General features: G+C 40.3%; 1 protein-coding gene across 1 annotated transcript; it reads left to right on the top strand.

The window, feature by feature from the left end:
• Positions 1–3155: 3155 nt before the first annotated feature.
• Positions 3156–24415, top strand: LOC140341232 (transmembrane protease serine 3-like). The gene is made up of 14 exons (XM_072426794.1): positions 3156–3164; positions 4529–4582; positions 5501–5615; positions 7164–7427; positions 7733–7876; positions 7989–8133; positions 9362–9484; positions 9990–10033; positions 10320–10485; positions 11877–12046; positions 15248–15343; positions 15567–15709; positions 21351–21503; positions 24334–24415. The coding sequence occupies exons 1-14, from the start codon at positions 3156–3158 to the stop codon at positions 24352–24354; spliced, it is 1647 nt and encodes a 548-aa protein (XP_072282895.1). The 3' UTR covers positions 24355–24415.
• Positions 24416–25645: the final 1230 nt, after the last annotated feature.

Here is a 25645-nt window from a genome sequence, read left to right on the forward strand (position 1 = left end):
CACGCTGGACCTTTTTTAATGCACCTCATAACCTGCAAGGGCATCGTTCTCTATTGTAATAAAGTGTTGCGGTAATTTTCATACGTGTTAAAATAAATTAAGATTAAATACGCTTGAAATGGTCACAGTTTGCCCATTACTATCCATTGCAGCAAAATGCACATTTTACTGCATGTTACTGCAGCACAAAAAATATCCAGGTTAGGAGAGCGGACTTTATTTGATGAATGCTCCTTTTACTTATGTCGGCACTATATGAATACTGTGTAATATAAATAATAATAATAATTGCAAGGAAGCCTGTGGATCAGTCTGAGGATGGAAATGAAAGCTGTATATTGCTCTCAGTACAGTAATGCAGCAAGACTGTAATAATGAGGATAATCCCAGTCTGCGTGTCATCTGAAGCCGCTGTTTATAAATAAGTGAATGCCATTTGAGACGCAGTGTTGGAGTACTCGCCTCCTTTGTTCAGAGATAGCAGGGTCTCCTGTGCAGCCGCTGGATCTATAGGATGTTATGGATCGCCATTGTATGCCTGGCGGTGCCTTTCCATTACTAAAACAAAGAACTCATGGAGCTCCCAAACCTGTATGGCGACATTTTTTAAGGAACACAAGCAGACCTAATGTATTGGGATTATTATTTTTTCTTCACCCTGCCAAGTGTCAACATGTTATGGTATTCTTGTGGTACGCATGGAATGCATGTTAAGTGTACCTGTCATCAGCAGGAAAGTTTAGCAACACACCAAAAAGAGCAATAAAGACGTGCAACAGGCATAAAATTGGCCGTCAGGTGAAATCTGATTGGTTGATTTGGAATAATGCACTGAGCATGTTACCATTGCCCTTTGATAAATAAAATCTGGCTGGTTGTTATGGGTTACCAAGCTGTGTCTTTTTACTATCACTATTTGTGCTCACTTTGTACACACTTTTGTGCTATGTGACTTTGTCGCTGGAATCGCAAAAGATTGTTTCCACTACTACCACTTCTACTACCATTGATCATTTCTCTAGCTAATATGGCAGCTAAAAGCTGCCTGGTTGCTATGGGTTACTGGCCTGTGTTGTTTACATTCATTTTTGCGCTGGCATACTGTTTGTGCTAGCAAATATGACAGATGTAAACTGAAAGCTGAGTGATTACTTTTGTTTACTATGCTGTGAACATTACTACTTCACTTTGCGCCATCTTGTATGGTGTTTTCAAGTTTTTGCAAAAATATTCTTTTTTTTTTTTTTTAAATAAGTATTCATTAATAAAAAAAAACCTTTAAGTTAATTTTTATTTTCAGTAAAGGCTCATCAACCCCATTATTGCTGCCTACTTACCTCAGGAGCACAACTGAGGCCTACTAATAATAATGTGTACATCCTCAGGCCTCATGGGTGCTCCCACCTGACTGGAATTTTTCTGTCCAGGTCAGTTAAATGGGTCATGTTTCAATGAGACATATAAAACCCTCTCCTAGGACTACAGATGGTCATCCGACTGTATAAAAGTCTGTCAGGCCTCACTGCGCATATGCGGATTGCTTGCAAATTACAGGATGTAAACAAAGCCTGTATTCGGGCAAGCCTTAGCTGTCCTCTTGAGGTAAGAACCTGAAGGAATGGCAGGGTGGTGTTGAATACATAAAGCTTTATATCTTCAACCCCAATGTCATGGTAATATTACATCATATCTAAACACTATATTGGTGACCCCTACAAAATAAAATGGCTTCCTAGACTACTTTAGCCCGTGACGGTATGTGAAAATGAAGCACATTATAAAAGTACAAAAAACTTTACCTTAATAAAAAGTAAAAAAGAAACTGTATAAAAGGCCAACTCGTTTCGGGGGCCTAAGCCTCTAACTTCATCAGTGAGCTAGAAGTAGGTGGAAAATATAAAAATAGTCTTGATAGTGGGTAGTAAGTGCTTTCCAGTCAGCTTTAGGTAAGTTTGGAGTAGACAGTTTAAATGGTTAGGGAGGGGTATTCTTTTATTCTTGCCTGTTAAAGTGAACCTGTGGTGACACAAATATAAGAACTGCTATTGCAGAAGGGTTATTTTTAAAGATATGATATGACAATACAAAACACTGGTGGGGCAGCCATATTTATGTATTAAATACTCAGGTTTCGCTTGTTTCATTGTTGTGCTTTCCAGTAACTATGAACTTTACTCCTCTTTTTTAGAATGCAAGTCTATGAGTCCGTGTATTGGAATACATGCTGAGTTCTTTAATGGGACCCCAAAAGAAGTACAAAGCCAATCTTTGGCAACCATTCCAGGAAAAGCTTCCTACATGGGAATTACCTATACTTTACTTGAGGAATAACTAAGAAAATTCCCTACTCCCGGAGGTCCAGGACCTACCACCTTTCTTCTTCCTCAATTTTAATCAGACTTCAATGAAAAGCATGGGTGCCACCATTGATAACCTTCTTCTCTAATGTTAGATGTCTGGCTTCAATATTTTAAAGCAATGACCTGGAACATGCCTGCTGTACATGACACTTGTTGCAGGTAGGTCACTCAAAAAACATTGAATACTATACTAAGAAGGTAGCAATGGTGGCCTCCACACATCTCTCATGACCAAATCCCTTTAATGATGTCAACAGAAAGTGTTAGTGCAAGGTGCGGGGAACCCAGGATTATGTCAGGTCCATTTCTCAGCAACCTTCTAACATGATCAGCAGGAGAAGTAGGTTGCTAGAAATTCATTTGATGATCATAGATTTTAGCTTCTTGTTTATCATAAAAAGTCACCCAACATTGCTAATGACTTTTCCCTGTTCTTTTTTTCAGTACCTGCCTCCTCCTGCCACAAAAGAGTATCAGTGTGTCACACAGACAACTGTATATCATGGCTATTTCAGTAACTGTATCTGTGCAGGGGACACCTGATCCCACCAACACCTCCTCTTCTCTCAGGATGTCACCAGGATACAGGGACGTGCGCTCCTCTATCCAGTGGCTGTCATTTGGGGTAACAAAGGAGTTTTCTACCTGTGGTCTCCTCGGTCGGCAGATGAAGAGCTACAATTAAATTATCATGTCTCTGGTGGGAGCTGGAGGTTTGTCTGCTGTAGGTGGTATAGAGGACTGACAATCAGGGGCCAGACCAGCTAGCAGGCTGCTGTGGTATGGCCACTCAAGATGACAAAGGTAAGTCCCCATGCCATGTAAATTAAAGGGCAAAGGGAAGGCTGCCATTGCAAATGTTAGTGGCTTTTATACTTCTGAGTCATTGACCTGCAGCAAACATTGGGGAATATTCACATTTGTATACCCGTTTGTAACATCAGTGGCTCAGAAGGTGTTGCAGCCAGGAAAGTAGCATTTTTAAAAGAAGAGTGTAAGTATTTTCAGCTTGCACATGTCTTGATCGGTTTCGATTAAGGCTATGTTCAGCCAGATGGTTGGTTTGCTGTGTGCTTACTACTCCTAGGAGCACAAATTCAACCATTAGGCACCGGGTAGCAGCTACAAGCAGTATATAAGCAGGCTTTATCAAACACCTAAAAACCAATATGTTTGTTAGTTGGTATATTTGTCTTGCACAGATACTGGAGGGATATATTATTGTGTAAACATATTAATATGTTTATGGAAACATGGTTTGTCCTGTCAAATGTTTCCTTTTCAACCAAAAAAAAGAAGAAAGCCATTCAAGCCTGAGACACTATAATAAGGAACCTCTATACGGTGACCAAACTGTAACCGCACCACTGGTGAATAGTTTTATTTTGCTAGATTTGTTTTAATATTAATCAGGGGTCATGACAGTGCTTTTGGTATTGGTGTGTTGAAATTGGTAATCAATCGATCAAACAAGCAAAAGTTGCAAATCACTGCGCACTGTGTGAGTTATTGTCCTACTGATCACTTTCTCCAAATGGAAAGTGGTTGGAATTCAGAATAGATGTTCTCAATGGTCAATATACAGTATTTACGAACACATCTGTTTTTCCATAACTCCAAAATTTGTTCTTTAATATTTCACTGTCCAACTCCTTGAAAATTCACTAAGAGTCCAATCAGACATGAAAAGCTGCCCATATGTATCAGCCCTTTGTGGTTCTCAGTCTAGGTCTGCATGTAAACAAAGCAATGTTTACACTGGCTTAGACAATGATGGAAACCTATACGTGCAACACTGTTGGGTATTCATGAATAAATGATTGGGGCTAAAGTGGTCTGAAAGTGTAGCTTTCCTTTAAAGACCTAGACACAAAAATGTTTTATGTTAATTATACATAAATAAGATGTAATACTCTAATACTAGATCATGGTACCATCATGACAATGCCCTCATCTGCTTTTTTTCTTGGTGCCATCTTTGATTAGGTATTACTCAAGGTCAGTATCATCTTCTTGGATGGCTCAGAGATGATGCCTTGTTGCCTGCTCTGATCTTAGCAATGTATATTTCTGTATTTATCATTTATTGCCGTATGTATATTTTTTAGGCCTTTTGATCGGTAAGCATTGTATTTTATATCTGCTGTATATTTGTGTTATTTTTATAGACATCAAAACGAATCTCTGTATTTGACATTTTCCCAGAAGGCAACAAAGATCAGGTGAGTTACATGCCCTGATGGTACACAACAGTCATTCTCAACCAGGGTTCCTCCGGAGGTTGCCAGGGGTTTCTTGAGTTTCGGCTGACTGACTTCCTATGAAAGGTGACCAATGCCACTTGGCAGAGTCAGTAGCATGGCATCAAAGCTCATTTTAGATATCCTTATGAGGGACATTCTTACCACAGCAGGGTTCCTCAAGACCTGAAGACCTGAATTTTTTTTCAAGTGTTCCCTAGGAGTGAAAAAGTTGAGAAAGGCTTGTATAGAAGTAAAAGTTGTCAACATACAAAATTATTTTTGCAGCAACAAATTCTCTACCAGCCATGTCAAGGACTTGCTGTAACTGCTGTATGCAGCTTGGAAAAATGGTTACACTATGGGCCCAGGTTATTAAAGCTCTCCAAGAATGGAGAAGGGAGAAAATAATGGAAGAACCTGGGTAATCCAGCAACCTAGAATCCATTTCTTGAAAATAATTTGCTATTTGTTGGCAAGTATTTTCAGTCCTGGACCAGATCCATTTTAGGTTTGCTTGATCACCCAGACACTCCCATGATATTCTATCTTCTCCAGTCCTAAAGAGCTTTAATAAATCAGGCCCTTTGTCCTTGGGTTTTTGTCTTTTGTGCCACGAGACTATAGCAGGGCAAGTTGACAGTGTCTCTGTAGGGCTTGGGTCACATGGAGCCATACAGCTGTAGTTGTCAGGCAGTGGGCCCAACCGATAACCCTAGGTAGCCCAATGGCATGTGCTTGCTTAACCCAAGCTAACCTCAAGGGGTAAGGGCTTTCCTCAAAAGAATGAGAGTTTCGGTAAGTAAACCCATAGCACATGGTAACTAAGTGATCCATCTCTAGACTGAGAAAATTTATCATTCTCATTTTTAACAAAACCTAATTTTGTTGATTTTCCAGAATTGGAATAATCCAAGCAGAAGCGGAGAGGCAAGCACAGCAGAGGGCTGCACAACTCTACCAGTGGACGAAGCTGGGGTGATCATTTCAATTGCTGCCGAGCACCAGAATCAGAGTGAGGAGACTATAGGGGTAACATAGGGAGGGGTTTAAAGTCTCATTAATGTGTATCTGATATTTATGGACCTCCAAAGCTTAACAAAGCATTTTTATCATATTTTAGCTGAAGTTCTTTAAAGCAGGATTTCCTTTATAAATACCTCTCAGTATGCGTCTTATTAGCACATGGACTTCTTTATTTATGTCTCACATGTCCCCCTCTGAGACACTGCAGTTTACAGTAGGAGGGGTTCACCAACAGAGGCAGTTCTATCAATTCAGAAAGAAGTGGATGGGTCTAAGTGTAAGCAGATACTAAATAAAAGGCTGATAGCCACTCCCTCTGTAGTGCAAACAGGCCCAACTTACATGAGGGTGGCAATGCGGCTCTGAATTTAGAAGAAGAGCAACATTGTTACCACTCCGTTCCAAGAAGCTGCATTAGTTGGACTTCACTGGCAGGCTCATAGAGTATTTGAGGGACTTTTGAGAACACAGTAAGCTTTGTTAGGGCTGGTCCACATAGACGATTAAAGGCAATGGTTACAAGGTGGTCGACCACCTACCAACGCTCGTCGGTCCAAATTCCACTTCATCTATCATTGAACTGAATGAAAATCATTCTCATGTTCAATTTTCAACAGTGGACAGGAACTTGTCAACCACCAAGGTAGATCCTGAAATCCTAAACACCACTGGTGGTCCACTGTTGGTGAGACCCACTGCTGTCAACTGTTAAAAGCTAAAAGTTGTAGTCATCTGCCCCCCACAAAAAAAGATGAAAGTCCCACCTTTATTATACCAAGGTGATGTCATGAAACAAGAAGCCAAAATTGTCTGGCTTTGCAGGGTCCCCGTCTTTAAGGCACACTTGACTTCTTAAGAGAGGGGACCCTATGTGACCCTCAGATGTCATCTGTTCCATAACAAGGGTCATCTGTAGTTATTCTATCAGACTCAAAGTCCTGGTGACTTGGAATGTTTTAATTGGTGATGTACATGGCACCATCAATGCTAGTCATTTTAAACAGCCATTGTATAAACTGGCTCCCCATGAGCAACTTTTGCTTCTTAGGAGTCCATTCTACTATGTTTCAGGTCCAACTGAACATCTTCAGGTAGCTTTGCATTGAGCTGATCTGTTTTCTCTCTCGATTCTGAGCAAACATTTCCATATTGATCAGCGATTCAAAAGACATAAACTGTGAATTTCCAAAATTAGCAAACTGCAAACAAGATTTTCAGAATTTAATTGTCAAAGTTAAAGGAAAACTTTGCTAAGCTCTGCCTAAAAAGTGTCACAATGCCTCAAATGCTGACAGGTGACAATACCTCCAATTGTCTGAAGATTGTTTTTCTGTGTTGTCTGAGAAGACAGTTGGCTGTTTCATTTTGCAGGCCTAGTTGTCAGCTTACCATTAGGCCTGTGGGCCACCCTAAATAATTAATCTTATGGGTTAATCAGCTAAAAGAGATCATAGAGCAGACTGACAACACTGCTGCTATTTGAAAGGGAGCAGGTTAGCGTTGTCAGCTTTTCTATCCTGTATATGGTACATTGTAGTATATTACCCATCCTGGATATATTACTTTATTCTGCATTATACTATTATAATCCATGACATCTGTTGGTGTTTTATGCTGGTCTCAGTAAAACCTTCATTACATGTTTATTTCTTAATTCTTTCAGATGTTTCCACCTGTCAGGATGCTTGCCGATCAGAGGAGAGGTTTTCCATGTGCTCCATACATCACATGTCCAGAATCTTCATTACCATCTCTATCCTCCTCTCCATCGTAGCCATATCCCTGTCTGTCCTTCTCATCTGTAAGTCACATCATATTATCTGCTGCAATTCTTTCCACTGTACAGTCTGATCTCAACAAGCTTTATTAATAAGCATGCAACTGCAAAAAAAAAAAAAAAAAAAATGGCAAATACAACACCGTCTGTCAGCAGTGTTAACATAGCAATTTTTGTTTTACCAAGTCACCCTGATCCTGACATAAGATCTTTTGATACTTCCCATAATAGGGTGTTTATACAATGCAAAAGGAACAATGGATAGCACGCCTCTGCTGTCATTACCCATTGCGACCCTGTGATAGTTAATATACCTCTGTTGTCCTCAGTGCAGTACTTCTACCAGCCTGTGGTGCAGCGAGCCTGTCCAGACTACTTAGAGACCTGCGCCCCCTCTGTAAACTGTTCTCTGACCGATGGTGCCAACCCCTGCCCACCCATCAGGCAGCCAAACAACCGCACCCTGGCCAGCGGTGAGGATAATTATGATGATATTAAATTGTATTGCAGAGATGTGTTGTGTGCGTATTTTAAAATATTGCAATGACATGCAATAAATATGGTGGTCTCCATTTGTGTTGTCAGAATACAGAAATCCGGTGCTGCTGCTGACCGGACGCTCCCTGCTACAGTTGTACAGCGCTCACGCTGGGCGCTATTACACCGTGTGTCACCAAGGCTGGAAGACCTCCCATGGCTGGATGGTGTGCAGAGAGCTGGGCTTCAATAGGTATTGGGTCTTAAAAATTAGATTTGTCACAAGAGGGGGTTATTCTTTTGTAAAATTGCCCGGGAATAATTTGGTGTTGCCCTAGGTGGTGGCCCCTCCTATAAAGCAATTTTGCTATTCTCATATTTATTGATCAATAGATGATCGCTAATCATTTCAAGGGACATTACTTACCTGCTGACCTCCACCTGGCCATATAGGAGCCATAGGGCATAGTGGGGGGCACAGTCATCCAGCACTCCCAGATAGGTCTGATGGAGGCTGCAGCACATTAAAGGAGGAGAATGGAGGGCATGGGGAGGTTTGAGTCACAAGGATCAATGGGAATTATCATTTATTCCAGCACCAATTTGACTCTTACCAAAAAATTCATTTTCTCTTGAAAAGCTATGAGTGCCACCCGTCTGATTTTTGTGGGTGTAACGGATTCCTGTCGGGTGCCAGTAGTGACGTAGGGGCTGGCATTGGGTTAGCAATATATAAGTTGTGGTGCCCCCTGCTAAAAAGGTAAATAATAAAAATCACTAGTGAATGTAGCCATTAGTGGGCCCTTGTGCAGAGCTGACTTGGGGCCTCTATGCCCCTTGAGGGTGAGAGGGGTTCGGGCCTCTCATGCAGTGTTTCACTTTGCTCCTCCCTATGTCTGTCCTTGCTAAATATCACAGGCTGATTTAAAAAACAACAGAAGCAGCAAAGTTTGAAGCAAAAGGGGCAGATTGTCTAAAAAAACTCCCATCCAGAGCATGCAGCTAATGACTACTATGCTGTGTGTCAGTGCAAAGTCTCTGCACGGCGGTCAGAGACACACCCCCTGCCTTGTTATAACTGCAGCTGCCCAATCAGCAATAGGACTTTACCATGGGGCAGCCATCATCTTTCTGCTCATCTTCTACTCACCTCTGGTTTTGGAGAATGTTATTGCAGAAACCTAAATGTTGAATGTAACTAGAACAGGAGCCGAGCAGAAATCTCCCACTTGTTTTGGTGACAGTAAGAAAGACGAAATCTCCCTTCTTGATTTTATCTCATTTCCTGTTGTCTTTCAGAGACAGGAAGAAAATATAATTATCTGCAATTATCTGTGTCACAGATAGCAAAAAACTAAAAAAATGAAAGGGTTTTAGGCTTTGGTGGTGTTTTTTTCATTTTTATCCTCTGTTTTCCCCTGTGCTGTACATATGGCAGAGATAATTCTATTCTGACTGTCTCTTTTTTTTCCCTGTAACAGCAATGCAGTATTGTCGTCCCCCGTGTCACTAAACACGACGGATCCCAAATGTCTGCAGTCGTTTGCTGTGGTGAACAAAACTGCTGGATCTCCCAGTAACCTGGAGGCATCCCTGAGCCCGGTGTAAGTGCCAATTCATAACCAGTCACAAGAGACTGTTTCCACTAGACAATCATCTTGTCAATTTTCTAATGGGGACACCTGTTTGGGTGACAACTGTCCAAGAGGGACTATCCTTCAGTTTGGAGAGAACTCATCTCACTTCCTGATGTGTTTTATCACAGAGTCTCTGTCCTTTTCTATGTAATGCAATGTTAGCTGTATTTAAAGGATCAATTCAGATAAAAGTTTTTAAAGCTTTAAATACAATGGGGAACATATGGAACATCTGTTTGCTTGCCTATATAGCCCATCAGGGAGATTTTTCCTCACTTCCTGTCTCAGAGACATAACAGGAAGTAAAAGAAAATCTGCCCAAAGTGAGTAAAAATTCTGCAATGACAGTTTTTACTAAAACAGGTGGCGCCATTAGAAAATTGCTGCCTCTGCACCTGTTCTAGTTACAACTGCAACATTTTGGATTTCCTGTTACTGTCTTGAGATCTTGTGTCTTCATGTTTTTTTACAGAGAGTCATGTCCAGCTCAGGAGGGAGTGTCACTGCAGTGCACAGGTAAGACAGTGATCACTGCCACAGACAACTGAAAGCAAACAGGGGAAGCTCTAATGGCTGCAATATTATTTATGACCAGAAGATGGTGCTGGAGAGTTTGCATACTCTCTACCATGGCAAAGGTGAAGAAAGCAGCACATGGAGTTGAACTTCAGATACTTAAGAAAAAGACAATTTAGTGCAGTTGTGCAATCCTTTTTTAAAATAATAAAATTGATTTTTCATACAACTAGCATAATTGCTGTTTTGTAAAGTAATTTATTCTGCCTTTATTGCTTTTTTGCAGATTGTGGGAGGTCAGCTTCAGAGAGTCAGCGTATCGTTGGAGGGTCTCCATCCGCCTGGGGGCGCTGGCCCTGGGTTGCCAGCCTGCGTTGGGATGGACGCCATGTTTGTGGAGGATCCATCATTTCATCCCAGTGGGTGATGAGTGCAGCCCACTGCTTTGTCTTGTGAGTCTCTTACTAGAAGTTTATTGATATGTCATATAACTGTATACAGAAATAAAGTTGTACTTGCCCTGTTAAGTTCTCTGAATACAGCTATGCAGATTGTTCAACTAGAAAATCTACAGTGCCTGGATATGCAGATAGTAAATACTACGTGTAATGGGGCTTTTTTTGAAAGCCAAAAGTATGTGCAGGTGTTCCGTGTCACATGGGAACTTTAGAAATGCTTCTCCTCATACTGTACTAGGATCTACAATGATCAGGAGGCCTGCAAATATGTATCCCAGGGCCGGTGGGGCATACAGTAACTATTGTAGGGGTTACATATGGGTCAAGCTGTGGGTTGAGCACAATAGGTCAAAGGCTGTGACAAAATTCTGTGCAATTACAAAGCTATCCAGTGGTAAAGAAATCTATGGGTCCCAGTGTGGAATTTTGGGGTCCTTCCGTGGTAGAGGTAGCTGTGGACCTGTGTTGATGGTCTGTGTTGGTAAGGAACGCCACTGCCTGCAAGAGAGGGGCCCATACAAAACCTATACAAAGCAAGGTTTAACAGCTGCAGGCTGCAGACGGGAACTGTCACATCAGAGTCTAGGAATGTGGACAAATAAATATTTTCCTGGTGGCAGAGAGTTTTCATGAGCAGGGCATTTATGGGTAACAAGGGCATAGTCAAAAAAGTGCCCTTTGGGACCCGGTTCCTGCACCAATGAAGCAATCCCAGCCTGCTTTTCACTGATCATATGCTCATGAATTGATTAACTAAAAGGTTAATTAAATATATTTTTATATTTCAAATATTTTTGTGATGTAATGTAACATAATGTAACATATGCTCCTAATGCAATGGTCCACCACTGGACGTTTTAGCACTGATTGTATATTAGGAATATTAAATGTAATATTTTTTTCTGAATTGATATAAGGTCACATCATGAGCCTTTTGAACTCTTCTTGAAAGAGGATTTCCAGTTCTGCAGCCTGACCCAGTCAATGGCATCCCTAGTGATCTATGGACAACTAGTGGACCTTGTTTCTTGGCTCTTGCCCCCCCCCCCCTCCTGGTCTCTGCCTACTGCCTAATCTAAGTCTGCGTACGCATGTTGAACTTCTGTTGCTGGAAACAATCTTTCCTGATTGTTTTCAGTGACAGGAGAATGTATGATTGCAGCACAGTTTGGTCATATAGAGAGGGGAGTACACGTAATTGGCACTCCACTGTGTCCTCCTCCATCCATCATTCATTGATCCATCAGGATGGATTGGACAATGACATAGGGGGACAACTGTGCACATGCTAGATTTTTGTCTTAGATGATCAACCAATCATTAATATTTCAACAATCACCTAGTGTGTGTTCATAGTCTATGTCTAACCATTTCCTATTTTGCAGGTCCAATTTCCTTACAGTGAGTCGATGGAAAGTTCACGCCGGCTCTAACTCCCTCAACCCGTCAACATCTGTCTCTATCCGCAGCATCTACTACAATGGACTCTACAACCCCGAAACCAATGACTTTGATGTTGCCCTGATCAAAACCAGCCAGCCCATGGCCTTCTCGGGTATGTCAGATTCTGTGGTATAATAGAATCAAGTATCTGGATGAAGCAGGGTAATCAATAACATGCTGCTCATTGCAGCAATAAAATATATAATTTAAATGCAGTACAAATGTTGTCTGCAGCTGTAAAGTGAAATACCAATGTACAGCTCATCATGTAAACCCAAAAAAACTGAACCTAGAAGTGATCATCCATAGCAAATGTATAGCAAAACACATTCCTGGCACTGGGTGTAGCAAAAAAACACCAAATTTACTTGTCTCTGAAGTTGTAATGAAAGCAGAAGCAGAAATGTATGTTAAAGCCACACAGGTGTGTCTGCAAGAATTGTTCCTTCTTTAAAGCCTAAATGAGCTATTGAAATCAGCTAAAGTCTTACAGACCAAAGCTTTTCAAAGCAGCCATAGGTGAGACGCAAGAGAGAAGCAGCCCTAAGAGAAAAGCAGATCCCCTGACAGCATGCTGTGGAGAAGGGTGCTGGTTCTCTGTGTTGAAGCAGCAGTCTCTCTGCAGATGTATAACACACCCCCTGCTGACCTAAAGCTCTCCGGTCAGCAAGGCTCATTCTTTTTATTGTTTAAGGAGCTTTGGTTCTAAATCAGCAAGGGATATGTCAGACCTACGGTGAGAGATCACCACCCCACAAAGGGAACACTGGTAGCATAGGGAAAACCTTTTTTTTACTGCTAGGCAGATTCATCCTCCTATTTGCTTTGATGGACTTCTCTTATCTGATCAGTTGTGGTTTCTTAAATACACCACTGAAAGTGCTTTGGTATATCTGCAAAAATACCTGATGATCTGTTAGAAAAATCAGATTTATCTGCCTTGGCTTTCTTCAATGCAGTTAACCAGGAATATCTGGAGGCAATGTAAATCCAAATTTGAACTTACCACATCAGCATCCCCAATGACTTCTGATATACATACCCCTATGCCACTCCTCTGGATTTTTCATCTCTGTTATTTATTACACCCAGTGGAGAAGAGGTTATACTCATTTTATTACAAATTAGAACATTTTGTTCTCTCTTTCCAGCACCCCATAGTGTTTCCCACCCTCACTCCTTTTGAGAGCAATTGTAGAGCTGACCCTTATTTTGAAAGCCTTATCTCCTCTCCTTAGCGGCTTCTCCATGCAGCTACCTTCACCTGCCTTCATATTAACATAGGGTAGAGTCTAAGGCTATGTACATGCGCCACATGATTCTCATCCGACTGTCGCCTCAGGGCTGATATCAGACAGGAATCTAGCGTGTGCACAGTGTTCGTCGTCCGTCGTTCATGGATTCGTCCTGGTGGATCTACAGACGATGAACGATAATAGAAGTGAAGGGGAGAGAGCGTGGCGGGGTGCTGCTCCATCATTCTACCCCCTTCCCTCTATATAAAACAGAACGGCGCTGTATGTACAGCACTCAACAATCGTTGGGTCTTTTGTCAGTCTATTGAACGTGTGTACGCAGCTTTAGACAGAGGATTGCCTCTGGACATCTGGTCCAAACGCTGGACCTGTGTCAACAAGAATTCTATTTGTGCAACGAACAAATAAAATATAAAAAATGTTATTTTGCTGGTATCATAGTCCAGTGGTTATTACTGTCTCTTCCCTAATGTTAATCCTCATTGATATCAGTGTGGCGCTGATTAGGGCATGCTGGAACATATCTTTTGGGATTGCCCTATGATTCAAGGCTTCTGGTTACAAGTCGATCAACTTCTTTCGGAGGCTACCCATCTTCATGTCTCCTTGGATTTGGTAACTCATATGCTAGGCCTGCCATTACCTCATGTACTTCTAGTAACACGAAGGGTAACCTCTCATATTTTGTTGGCTGCTACCATTCCTATAGTATCTCATTGGAAGTGGACTGTACCTCCATCTATAGAGGAGCTGTATAGGAGGATAAAGGATATCTGCCTGATGGAGTATTTGATAGCCATGCCAAGGTGCTAAATTCTATAGGATGCTGCCAAAGCTTCTTAGCAGTCCACTGGTCCTTTCTTTTTCTATTTTCATACCTTTACCCTCTTTTTTCTTATCTTCCCTTTTACTGCTCCCTGTTTGTTTAATATGTATTGATCTACCTGGTGCAATAGGCTCAGTTGTTTGTCCTTGTTACCTTTATATGTTATTACTTATCAGATGCTCATTTGTCTCCTCATAATAATTACCCTCATTTCTCTGGTGAAGTCTAGCAACGTCAATGATTTGTAGATCGGTCATGTAGTCTATATAGGTTCTTTTTTATGGCTAATGTGAATCATATGAACTTGTTTCTTTTTACCTGTGTAAATTCCCTTTTATTTCCCTTTTTATTTGTATTTTTCTTATGAAAACTTAAAAAAAAATTTCAAGAGAAATCTGCCCTGTACACCTTTTCTGTGTTCTTCCCAGTTCAAATCTTGGGACTACAAGTTAATTAGTACCTATGGAGTAAATGGAGGCAATACAAAGAAAGGGGTTCATAGGCTAAATTTAATTATGTGTATTCATAGGAAAATCAGTACAACATTACAATGTTTCATTGCTTTTATATGCTTGTTTGTCCAATGCCCATTTAAACGTCATGGGGTCGGGATTGCCAAACTGGATAATGTATAACTACTTAGGTTTAACCGTAAAGTGTTTTAGCCATATAGACCATATAACGTCTTGTGACCTGACACTTTTCGCCTATTGGCTTACTTAATTTAATGGATGTTGGACAAACAAGCATATACAAGCAATGTAATGTTGTACTGATTTTCTGATAAATACACATTATTAAACTTAGCCTATAAACTCCCCTTTCTCTTCTTTGTATTGCTTCCATTCACTTTATTATGCATTTCAAAGGGGTGGTTATACTAAAATCTATATATGATAGAAAGAGTGGGGAATAACACACAATACCACAGAAGGGTGGATTGAGTAGTTTAGCCAAAGAAAACTGGATTGACACCATTCACCACATAAATTTCTGTCCATGGCCTAATAGAAGTTTGAGAACTAGATGCATTTCTTGCAGATCAGCTGGTTCTGTTCTTGCAGGTTTTCAAACAAATAAAACACAACAAAGTAATGTGAATGTTACAGAAATGTACTGCATTTTTTTTTATTTTGCCTTGATTTATGTTTTATATACAGTTTATTTTTGCTAATTTGTATGTTTTTTTGCTGCCTATACCCTGATTCTTTTTTCACCACCTTTCTTGCAGAGACTCTGCGGCCAGTGTGTCTTCCCAGGGCTCATCAGCAATTTCAGGCCACAGGGAACTGCTGGATCAACGGCTGGGGACACGTGAGCGAGGGTGGTGAGGAGCCAGAGGGGCTCAACCCGTGTGGATGGGTTCTTATGGATGGCTAGCTGCCTGCTGTAATGTATCGATGTGCCCTGTTTGATTGTCTTCCATCATTTATAATTTATAGTCCCTAACGATATCACTCCCTAAAAGTAGCCATTATGCCAAGCCATGGATGCTTGGTAAAGGGGGATGATGGGTGGCTTATGGTTTCTTTCTATCCCATGATATCCAGGTCAGCTGTCTCCAGTTCTGCGAGAGGCCAAGGTGCACCTGATCAACAGCAACATCTGTAATCAATCATCTCACTATAATGGAATGATCAGCGAGAGAATGCTATGTGCTGGCTATCTGGATGGGAAAGTGGATTCCTGTCAGGTACAGTGCTTTGTAGGCTATGGCACTCCAATGATCCAAAAGGACCCTTCACAAATCCCATTATCATAGGATAAATTAAATTGAAAATGAAAACTATACCCCTCTTTCAATGTGTACATACTAAATGTACACACTGTACAGATGCACAAGTGTCCCTGTATGCTAAATTTCAACTGGGCAGGAACTTACATGAAGGTAAGAAGGGGTAGGAACTGGGAAGCATTCTTCCTTATGCCTTTATGGTTTTCAAACCCAAAAGTGTTCAGCCATGAGCAACATCTTCACCGGCTGTCTGACCACCACGTATATGTGCAGAATATTTCTTAGCAACCAATAAAAACAGACAATTACAGAACTCAAACCAGTGTATACAGATGGCAAAAGCAAATAAAAGCGTGAAAAGGCATACAATTTTACAGAAATAGTCATATCTAGCAACTTGAGAGAACATATAGCATGCCATGTAATGATAAATGGAAAAGAGAAATAAATTGTATACGTACATAAAAACATTTCCGTTATACCAGTAAGCAATCTACCATTAGGTTTCATTGGTCGCTGATTTTATATTAAAGAGTATAGGAAAAGAGAGAAAAGAAAGAGAGAAAGAGGAGAGGAGAAGTAAAAAGGGAGGGGGGGGGGGTGCTGTATAGGGATATAAACAGAAAGGAGGGTAGGGGGGGGGGGGGGCGGGGGGAGTAGGGATTGGTGCACAGTGGAGGCGTTGTATGCTCACGGTAGTGGGCGAAGCAGCCGCAAATAATCTGCAGTGGTCTTAAATTCGTCCCAATAATACCAGGTACGTATAGGTCTGCGTGCTGAACGGTCTCCAGCACTCATAAGCTCCTCCATGTATTGAATATCATTTACCCTGGTCAACCATTGCTGCACAGTAGGTGGAGCAGTTTGTCTCCATAGGGGGGGGATGCAAGCCTTGGCTGCAAGAATATTTCTTACACAACTGATACATGCAGAATACTCTCACCATTTTCTTACAACACTATTTAGACTAAAAGTCTCAAATACACTGAGCCATAAAATGCAATGTAATGCAAAAGCTACTATTCACCACCAACCCTCAACCTGTACATCAGCCTGTCCTTTATTCTACCTCTGTATAGAAAAAAGGTATTTGTACTTGAGCTGTTGTTGAACAGGAATCCAAAAAAACTGGTCTCAGCAAGGGACCTCTGTCTCTACATATTTTCTATGGTTTCTCCATTTCAGCTGGTTGGCTATTACCGGTAATTTTAAAATCTCAATTGGTTCCTCTAGGGGTCAACTAGGACCTGCAAAGTCAATAGAGAATCACTAAGAAATCAACCCCAACTTGAAATGAATCAGCCAGATTGCCTGGGACTTCTGAATCAGGTTGCTTATTTCTAATGGGTACATACACAGCATGGCTTCTGACAAAACTAGAACAGACACGAACAATATTATTTATAATAAATCTGGGTATTTGATTTGGAAGATGGGGATATTAAGTTGCATATTAACAACCACAGAAGTCACATTCCTGCTCAAAAAGGTAGTGAACTTATTAAGGTAAATGGAAACTTCTCTTACCATAGCTGTATCATGAAACAAAATTGTTAGGAAATCCAAATAAATTATACGTCAAGATCTAATCAGCCCTTAAAAACAACACGAGAATGTTGTGGGTCACATCAGTGTACACCCATTGACATATCTGAATGATAACTAGATCTACAATAATGTTTGTAAATAGTACAATCAGTTGGACTTTAAAACATAGAAAGTGTTCAATCAGGAATTTATCGGTTTATTATTTAGCATTGCATTTTTCTATATATTGATTATCACTTACATTTTTTGCACCCTCTTGTTATGTCAAAGGTAAACATAGTTTTGATTTATTAACAATATTATGTATCCATATTTATTAAGCACAAGAGTTAATAATACTTGAGGGTTTTCATAAAATAATTCTGCACAGGGATATTTGCACTGTTTATAAAGGGGGCTGATAATAAATCAGATTCAAATAGGTCAGATAAGTTTTGCTTTATACATTGAAATGGCAGTATATTTACCCATGTCTGCTTTTTCCTGCCATGGTGACAAATGTTCCCTCTTTTCCATGTATGGGTATCACAGAAACAAGAACAAAGGGGAAATCTCTAGAACGGGGTGCTGGAGTTATGACCATGGCCTCATTACATGTTAGCTGAGGCCCACAGTCTGTGCAGCAAGTGAGTTGACCCTGCTTAGGAGCTTGTTGTCTTTGAGGCAGAGACGCTGGTTTTAAAACAAATCTAAATTCTAATATATAGAAAACAGCAACCAGACAGGTCATTAATTGCAGAAGGCACAGGGGATGTCCCATCTGCAAAAAAAAAAACCTTACCCGCCTTGCAAATTTTTAGACATACCTGTCTCCATACTGTCGCATCTTCTTCTACTTCTCTTCTGGTTTCCCGACATTTGGTCATCTTGATTGGCAGTGCCAGGATGATGTAACTACTGCACATGTGTATATCCTGCCAAATCGCTGTATGTGAAGTTTTGCGTTTTCCCAAACTAAAATAGCAATCAGGCAAGTAAGTATGTTTTATTGCAGAAAAGAAAATCAAAATCCTGCCTGATTGCTAAGTTTTAAAGTGGAAATATAGTTCACCAGGCAGTTGCCAGCCTGCCAGCCACTGGTCGAAATGAATGAACATTGGCATGGTTTTAAGTAACAGTTGATGAGCCATCCCCATCCTCCCCCATACACTTCTCATTAATACGCTATAGATAACCACAGACAAGTCACTGCTTCAAGTGTTCATCACAGTTATCTGCAAGTAAGGAAGCATTAACTTTGCTCTTATCGATTTTTTTTCCCTGCGGTGGCACTTACGTCTGCAGTGACCTGGAGCATTTTCATTTCTCCTAGAAGGTTTAATTATTGTAAAGGTTAATCATATAATGGCTATATTGTCTGCTGATAACAAAGCACATTACCTTTATTCCGGGCATTGACTTTTATTGATTACAGATTTATTAGTACAGAACTGTTAAATAATAAGGTTATAAATGAAAAGATGTCCTAATGCATAATAATTGTTTTATTACTATTTAACCAATGTTAAGAGAAATGGGTTCCCTATGTAATTTGATTTACTGCCAGAATAAAGCTGAATTCCAGATAGGTATTAAAAAAAACTGCAAACAATAAAACAGATTTCTCTGTAAGTATACACTGAGCCAAGCATGGCACAGTTCTGTGCCAAGACAAAATAACTCCCACGTGCATGCACGTTGTATCATCATGCAGTGGCACAAGGCCCTGAAACCAAGAAGAAAAAAGAGAATGTACATACTTGCCTGAGGGAACCAGAAACCTGGCAGGTAAATTCTGCTTTTAGTAAAGTTTAGTATTCCAATTCATGCTGGCACCATTACCTGAAACTGGCTTTTTATCTGATTCCTTTTTTGCACATAGACTAAAGCTACATACACACATGCAATGGTTTACATCCAATACCCGGCTCAGGGCTGATGTTGGACAAGAATTTTGCATGTGTATAGTGCTCGTCATCAATCATCTGATCGACTGTCCTGGCGGAAATACAGACGATCTCAATGCAAGTGAAGGGAAAAGAGCACAATGGGGTGCCGCTCTGTCGTTTTCCCCCTCCCCTCTCCATAGAGCAGAACGTTGCTGTATGTACAGCGCTTGTTCATGCATCATGCAGTTTTTTGTCGTTGGAAAGGATCGTAAAAAATCCTTTCCAACAATAATTATTGCACGAGTGTACTTAAGCTACGTACACACTTCCAATTATTATTGTTGGAAAACGAACGACGAACGATCCTGCACGATATCTACGAACGATCGTATAGCACCGATCCTGCACATAGAGAGAACGACACGATCGTTCGTAGATATTGTACACACAATAGATACGATCGTTTGAGCGATAGAGGAACTATGTGCACGACAGGAAAGTGAACGAACGTTCGTTCATTACGCATGCTCAGCCCCTGGACGATCAACGAACGACCGTACACACGAACGATGTTCAACGATCGTCGTCCAATCCTATCCGCCGGTCCGGTCTTCGTTTCCAACGACTTTCCTCGTTCGTCGGCGTCGTTGGTTACTTTTTTACGAACGATTTTTTGCCCAATCGATCGTTCGTCGTTCGTTTTGAATGATAAAAATTGGAAGTGTGTACGAACCTTTAGTCTAAGGAGCAGCAGCACTATGAGCCAATTAGGCTATGCTGAAGGCATATGTGTTGACATAGAACATGCTGATAGGGCTAAAAAGAGAGAAGAGTGATGAGAACTGATGATGCATTGGGGTGTTGTTGTTATTTCATTTTTTATTCAAATGGGTTTGGGTGGAGGGGTGCACCGGTGGGTGTATTACTTTAAAACAGAATTAAACCCACATTACTTATCTGACCCTTTTTTTCTTGCAGAGTGCCACTATCTTTCTCTTTCATCTTTTTCTTCTGATAGACAATATTTGGGGTTGATTGGCCGGGATGAAGTAAGTCCCATGCATATGCGTAGGAGTTAATTTATTCCCAGCATAGAAAGTCAGGATTGGATGCATGGGAGACTTTTTAATGGGGTTGTCAGGCAGGAAGGAAGCATTATTGCAGACACATCACTTGTCACTTTCTGCAATAATGACCTGTCTGATCATCGATATTATAAGAAAAAGTGGCACATAAGTGAAAACAGAGCACTCAAAAAAACAGATATATCCATAGGTAGCATTTAAAAAATGTTTTATATATGTATAGTAAAAATTCAATCAAAACTGTGTTTTAAAAAAAAAAAAAGTTAGTTGTGACCAATTGGTTCTCTACAACTTGTGCGCTTTCTGGTATGGGAAATTACCTAGGCACTCCTGTATCTAGGGCCCCATAGCTGTATATCTGCAATGTGGAATCTCCAAAACTGTTACCTCTCCTAATCTCAGGAGATTTAGGGAATATTTTATTAAAGCTCTCCAAGTCTGGGGAGGATACGCTTTCATCAGTGAAGCTGGGAGATCCAACAATCCTGGAATGGATCTGGACCAGGATTCAAAACATTTGCTTGCAAATAGCAAAATATTTTGAAGAAATTCATTCCAGGGTTACTTCATCACCCAGCTGCACTGATCGAAATGTATCCTCCCCAGCCTTGGAGAGCTTTAATAAGGCTTTAATGAGGAAGCAAAGCCCTGCCCCTACCAAGATGGCTGGCTCCATACAGGGATACTGGGTCTGATATAATAAAACTCTCTAAGGCTAGAGAGGATACACTTTCATCAATGAAGCTGCATGATTCTGCAAACCTGGAATAAAACTGGCCCAGGATTCAAAACATTTGCTAGCAAATAGCAAATGACTTTGAAGAAATCCATTCCAGGTTTGCTGGATCCAGCCTTGGAGAGTTTTAATAAATCAGGCCCAATGTGCAGTACAGGGGATGATGACAAAACTGGGAAAAGGTCAGCCAAAGGTACTGAGAATACAGTGACTAATCTTTTGACTTTTTTTGGGCACTGCTCGGAGCTCAGTTCCCCTTTAAGGTGCAGAGATGAAATGAAAAAACAGTAATCAATAGATTTTTGTTATACTGGTTATATGATGATACAGAAGAATAACACATTGATCCCTTTATACACCAGGGAGACAGTGGAGGACCTTTGGTTTGCCAGGAGGGAGGCCTGTGGTGGCAGGTTGGCATTGTCAGCTGGGGAGAAGGTTGTGGTCGACCCAACCGGCCCGGAGTTTACACTAACCTCACTGTATTACTGGACTGGGTCTACCACCGCCTGCAGGTAAGTCCTGGGAGTTTAACTCTGCTATTTCTGCAAACACCTTATGATACACAGAGCCAATTTCTTACCAGCAGTCAAACATTTGCTCAGCTTTTTTTTAATTATTTACTTATTCCATCTGTTTTGTTTTTTTTTTCCTCCAGCATATTTTGCTGGTTGACATGAGTAATTAGTACTCACATGGAGCCTCTGTGCATACAGAACAAAATGGGCTTCTGTATTCGGCATAACTGGAAGTGTCAGTTATACACTGTGTGCTTCACAGCAGCCTTGGGAAAGAAAGCAGAATAAATATTATGTAACTGTCAAAAGACATGCTCAGCCATTGTGCAGTAAGTCACAACTGCAAACAGGGCATATACTTAAAGCTGAACACTAGGCACATAAAAAGACACAAATTAATGATGCTCTGTAGTCATTAATTTATCACTGAATGCATGCTTTAGGCATACCTGTTGCAATCCTCGTACAGCAGCCCTGGAGTGTGATATAAAGAAGCAACACAAGGGGCCAATGCACCATCAGTCATCCACTGAGAAAATTTATACAGGTTGACATTCAAAAATCCGGACCTGAGGAGTGCCAGATTTTCAAAAATTCTGAAAAAAAAGTATAACACTCACCTCCACACCCAGGCCAGACTTCCTCTTGCAGCACCCGCGTGTATTTAGTGTTGCAAGCAAGACCTAACAGCTGTTTCTGAAGAACAGTGCCATCAAAACATAAGTGGCAAAACAATGTAATGCAGTACACGTATTGAAAATCCGTTCCAAAATTCATGCCGGAACAACTGAAGGAACCAGAATATCGATGATGATTTTCGATCGTCATTCTGTAGTGACTAGAATGCTTCCCTTTTCATTGCCCATTCACAGACTGGGGTGGGTGGTCCAGGATGATCTGGGCTTGGAGGAAGTGGGTAGCATGATGCTGGCCATCATATTAAGGACATCTAGTGGCAGAAACAAATTCTGCAGGTGAAATATTTGGAGCAAAGTTGATTTTGTTAATGAATTCAAAATAGTTGTATTTTTGGGTGATGCTCTACTTTAAGAAAAAAGTTCCCAAATTAAATGTAATGTATTACAGCTTACATGTGTCATTAGATGGGTGGCTGAGTTACTTTTGTTTTTGGGGTAGGGGGCATCTCTCTTTGACCATGGTTACAACTCGTTCCTCCCATCTACTTATTACCCCCAGGCCACAGCATCTTTTTGCAATATACCTCACCCCCATCTGATGCTGGTGTCCCCCACCCCTCCCCATCCATCTCACATTGCTGTCCCCCACCTCCCACCCCCTTTTGATGCAGTTGTCCCCCACCCCTCGCTATGCATCTTACATTGCTGTGCCCTACCTCCCACCCCTATCTGATGCTGCTGTCCCCCACTCTACACCATCCATCTCACATTGCTGTCCCGTACACACCACACTTTGTTTTAAAAACTTTCCCTATCTGGAATGGATACACCTTTGCTGGTATATATATATATATAATCTTTGTTAGTAATACACATTTATTATAAGGTACACTCGGCTCAATACCCATCACGACTGTGACTGCTTCAACTTGAGCTATTGAGCTTCTCCCAATGTGCACTAGAAGCTGCAGTAAGTTGTGTAGAATCCCCCCTATTCCTGGCTGGAGGATGTCTATCATTATCTAGCTCTTTCCTCCCTGGCTTGACTGTTCCCGACCTGTCTTATTCATTCAATATCAGTTTTTTCAGTTGTAGAGAGAGCCAGCATCACATGTAGGCATTAGGTAAAGGAGAACCATGAAGGGCAAAATACAAGCAGATTAAAATTCAGCTTTAATGTCTTTTTAAAAGTCATTATCAGTCTGTAACAAGGGGATGCATATAATGGTCCAAAACAGCAACAACTCCCACAGCAAGATCACATGACTTAGTGTACCCCCAGGGGGCACCCAGTTTCCTATCCCCTGGGAAGGCTGACATTTCTATGCATGCCTACATACAATATTAGCATCAGCACACAATCCTTTTATATCTCTAATTAGGCAATCATACAATATTCTCAACCAATCAGATGTCACATGACTATTACTAGCTCATTAAAGCTTACCCTCCTTGTTATTCTATACATATACAATATGTACAAATAAACATGTTACACAATCTATATTTGTCATTATGAATTACTAATGAATATGATACATATGAAACTTCTAACTGCTCACCTTCTTATGACTTGTTGGAGCATCAACAGCTATAATTTTCAACTCAGCCCAACCCTGACAAGGTATGGGAAGGAACCATAAAATTTACAATGACACTGGATGTCTGCATTTCCACAATACATGTATTTAGTATTTCACACTTTTATTTAATTTTTGCTAAAACATAACTCTTAGGTAGCCCTATAGTGGCAGCACCAGAAAGCCCTGCTACTGCTGCTGCACAGTCCTTACACATATGTTGCATTCATTAAAAGAATAGTGATATTGCCATGAAAACTTTGTTTTGCACTTCCTGTTATAGGGTGACAACTGTCTGCTCCTGCGCAGTCACCCTGGCACATATACTGCAAGTGGAAACTACAAGGAGCTGCACAGAAGTACATTGTGAATGCATTGTTCATGTTTTAAAAAAGAACTGGTGTGTGGTATAGGAAGATATATTGATATTGATGAAGATATAGGAAGATTTTGTTGCTCAAAGCAGCCAATCAGCATTTGGTTTTTGTATTTTATTCTACCTAAATATTTGTCAAGATTTCCATTGGTTGGTCTGATCAAAAAAACATTTCCCTTGCAATACAACTACATAAGATAATTATTAATATCCTTATCTTTTCTTCTCTGCAGACTGATAATGAGATTCCATGACAAGACACAGCTCATCAGGAAAAAATAAATAAATGTAAAAAAAATGTATTTATGCTTTTAATTGCGTCTGCTCGTTCTTTTCTTTGCATTGCATATTACAAAGCACCCTAAATGATATAGAACAGTCATTTTCTACCATGCGAAAACCCCTTGAAATAACTTTCAGGTCCTCAGGGAACCTCAGCTATAATCACTATATACACAGCTCACTGTACATTAGTGTGTTGGTCAGTGGCAAATTGCTCAGAGAAGCATTTGGCCTTAGAGGCTTGCAATCTAATTGAGGTTTCTGCTTTTTCTTACAATACTATAAAATGTTACTTTTTGGTTGAGCTGAATCGTTAAATATTTTTACACTTTTACATGAGATTGTACATGACTGTCTGTCAATTTTGATTGCATAGGGACTTTTTTTTTTTTAAAACAATGAATCTGACATTTACCAAACATTTTCTGCAGGTAAATCTTTTAGGTGTATACATTTGTGAAATTCCACCAGATAATGGGACTTTTAGGGCTCCAACAGCTTCAATTTAGAAAGAAGGACTTTTATTATAAAAAGATTACTTTATAAAACTAAAATTAATAACATTAAAAACCACTATCATAAAAATATTAAAAAACATCCATTCATCCATTGGATGTTTTTTAATATTTTTATGATATTAGTTTAATGTTTAATGTTATTTAAATAAGTAATCTTTTTATAACATGTCATTCTTTCTAAATTGAAGCTGCTGGCTCTAATAGTCCCAATAACTGGTGGAATTTCACAAATTTATACTTCTAGGTGTATGTTTTAAATGACACTGATTGATTCACTACAAGTAAATGTTTGGCCACATTCCCATATATATATGTCCCCCTATGCTAAATTACATACGTAGGATTCTCATTTTGACCTCATGTCCTGAGAATTCAGATTGGTTAGATGTCATGTTAATCCAATGGTGTCAATTTTTAATCAGTTACCGGTATGTAATGGAATGAGTATGCAGATCTGAAGTGGGCACTCTGAATTTGTTTGCTGCATGGTTATTCCAGAACCATTTCTTAGCTATAGAAATAGGCAGACAGTAAAGATCTAGTACACATTGGCCAATTCCAGATCAGATGTGAAGTGAATCTGAAGTGATTGATTTTTGGGTTGTTGATAGATAAGTATTATCAAAAGTGCAGTAGATAAGTAATGTAATGTACAGTATTGAAACAAATAGACATATCCTATAGGGAGTTTCTTCTGCCCTGTAGTTCACCCCAACTCCATGATAGAATGTGCAGAATATGTTAT

This window comes from Pyxicephalus adspersus, chromosome 11, assembly GCF_032062135.1.
Source record: "Pyxicephalus adspersus chromosome 11, UCB_Pads_2.0, whole genome shotgun sequence".
In the NCBI taxonomy this organism is placed as follows: Eukaryota; Metazoa; Chordata; class Amphibia; order Anura; family Pyxicephalidae; genus Pyxicephalus; species Pyxicephalus adspersus.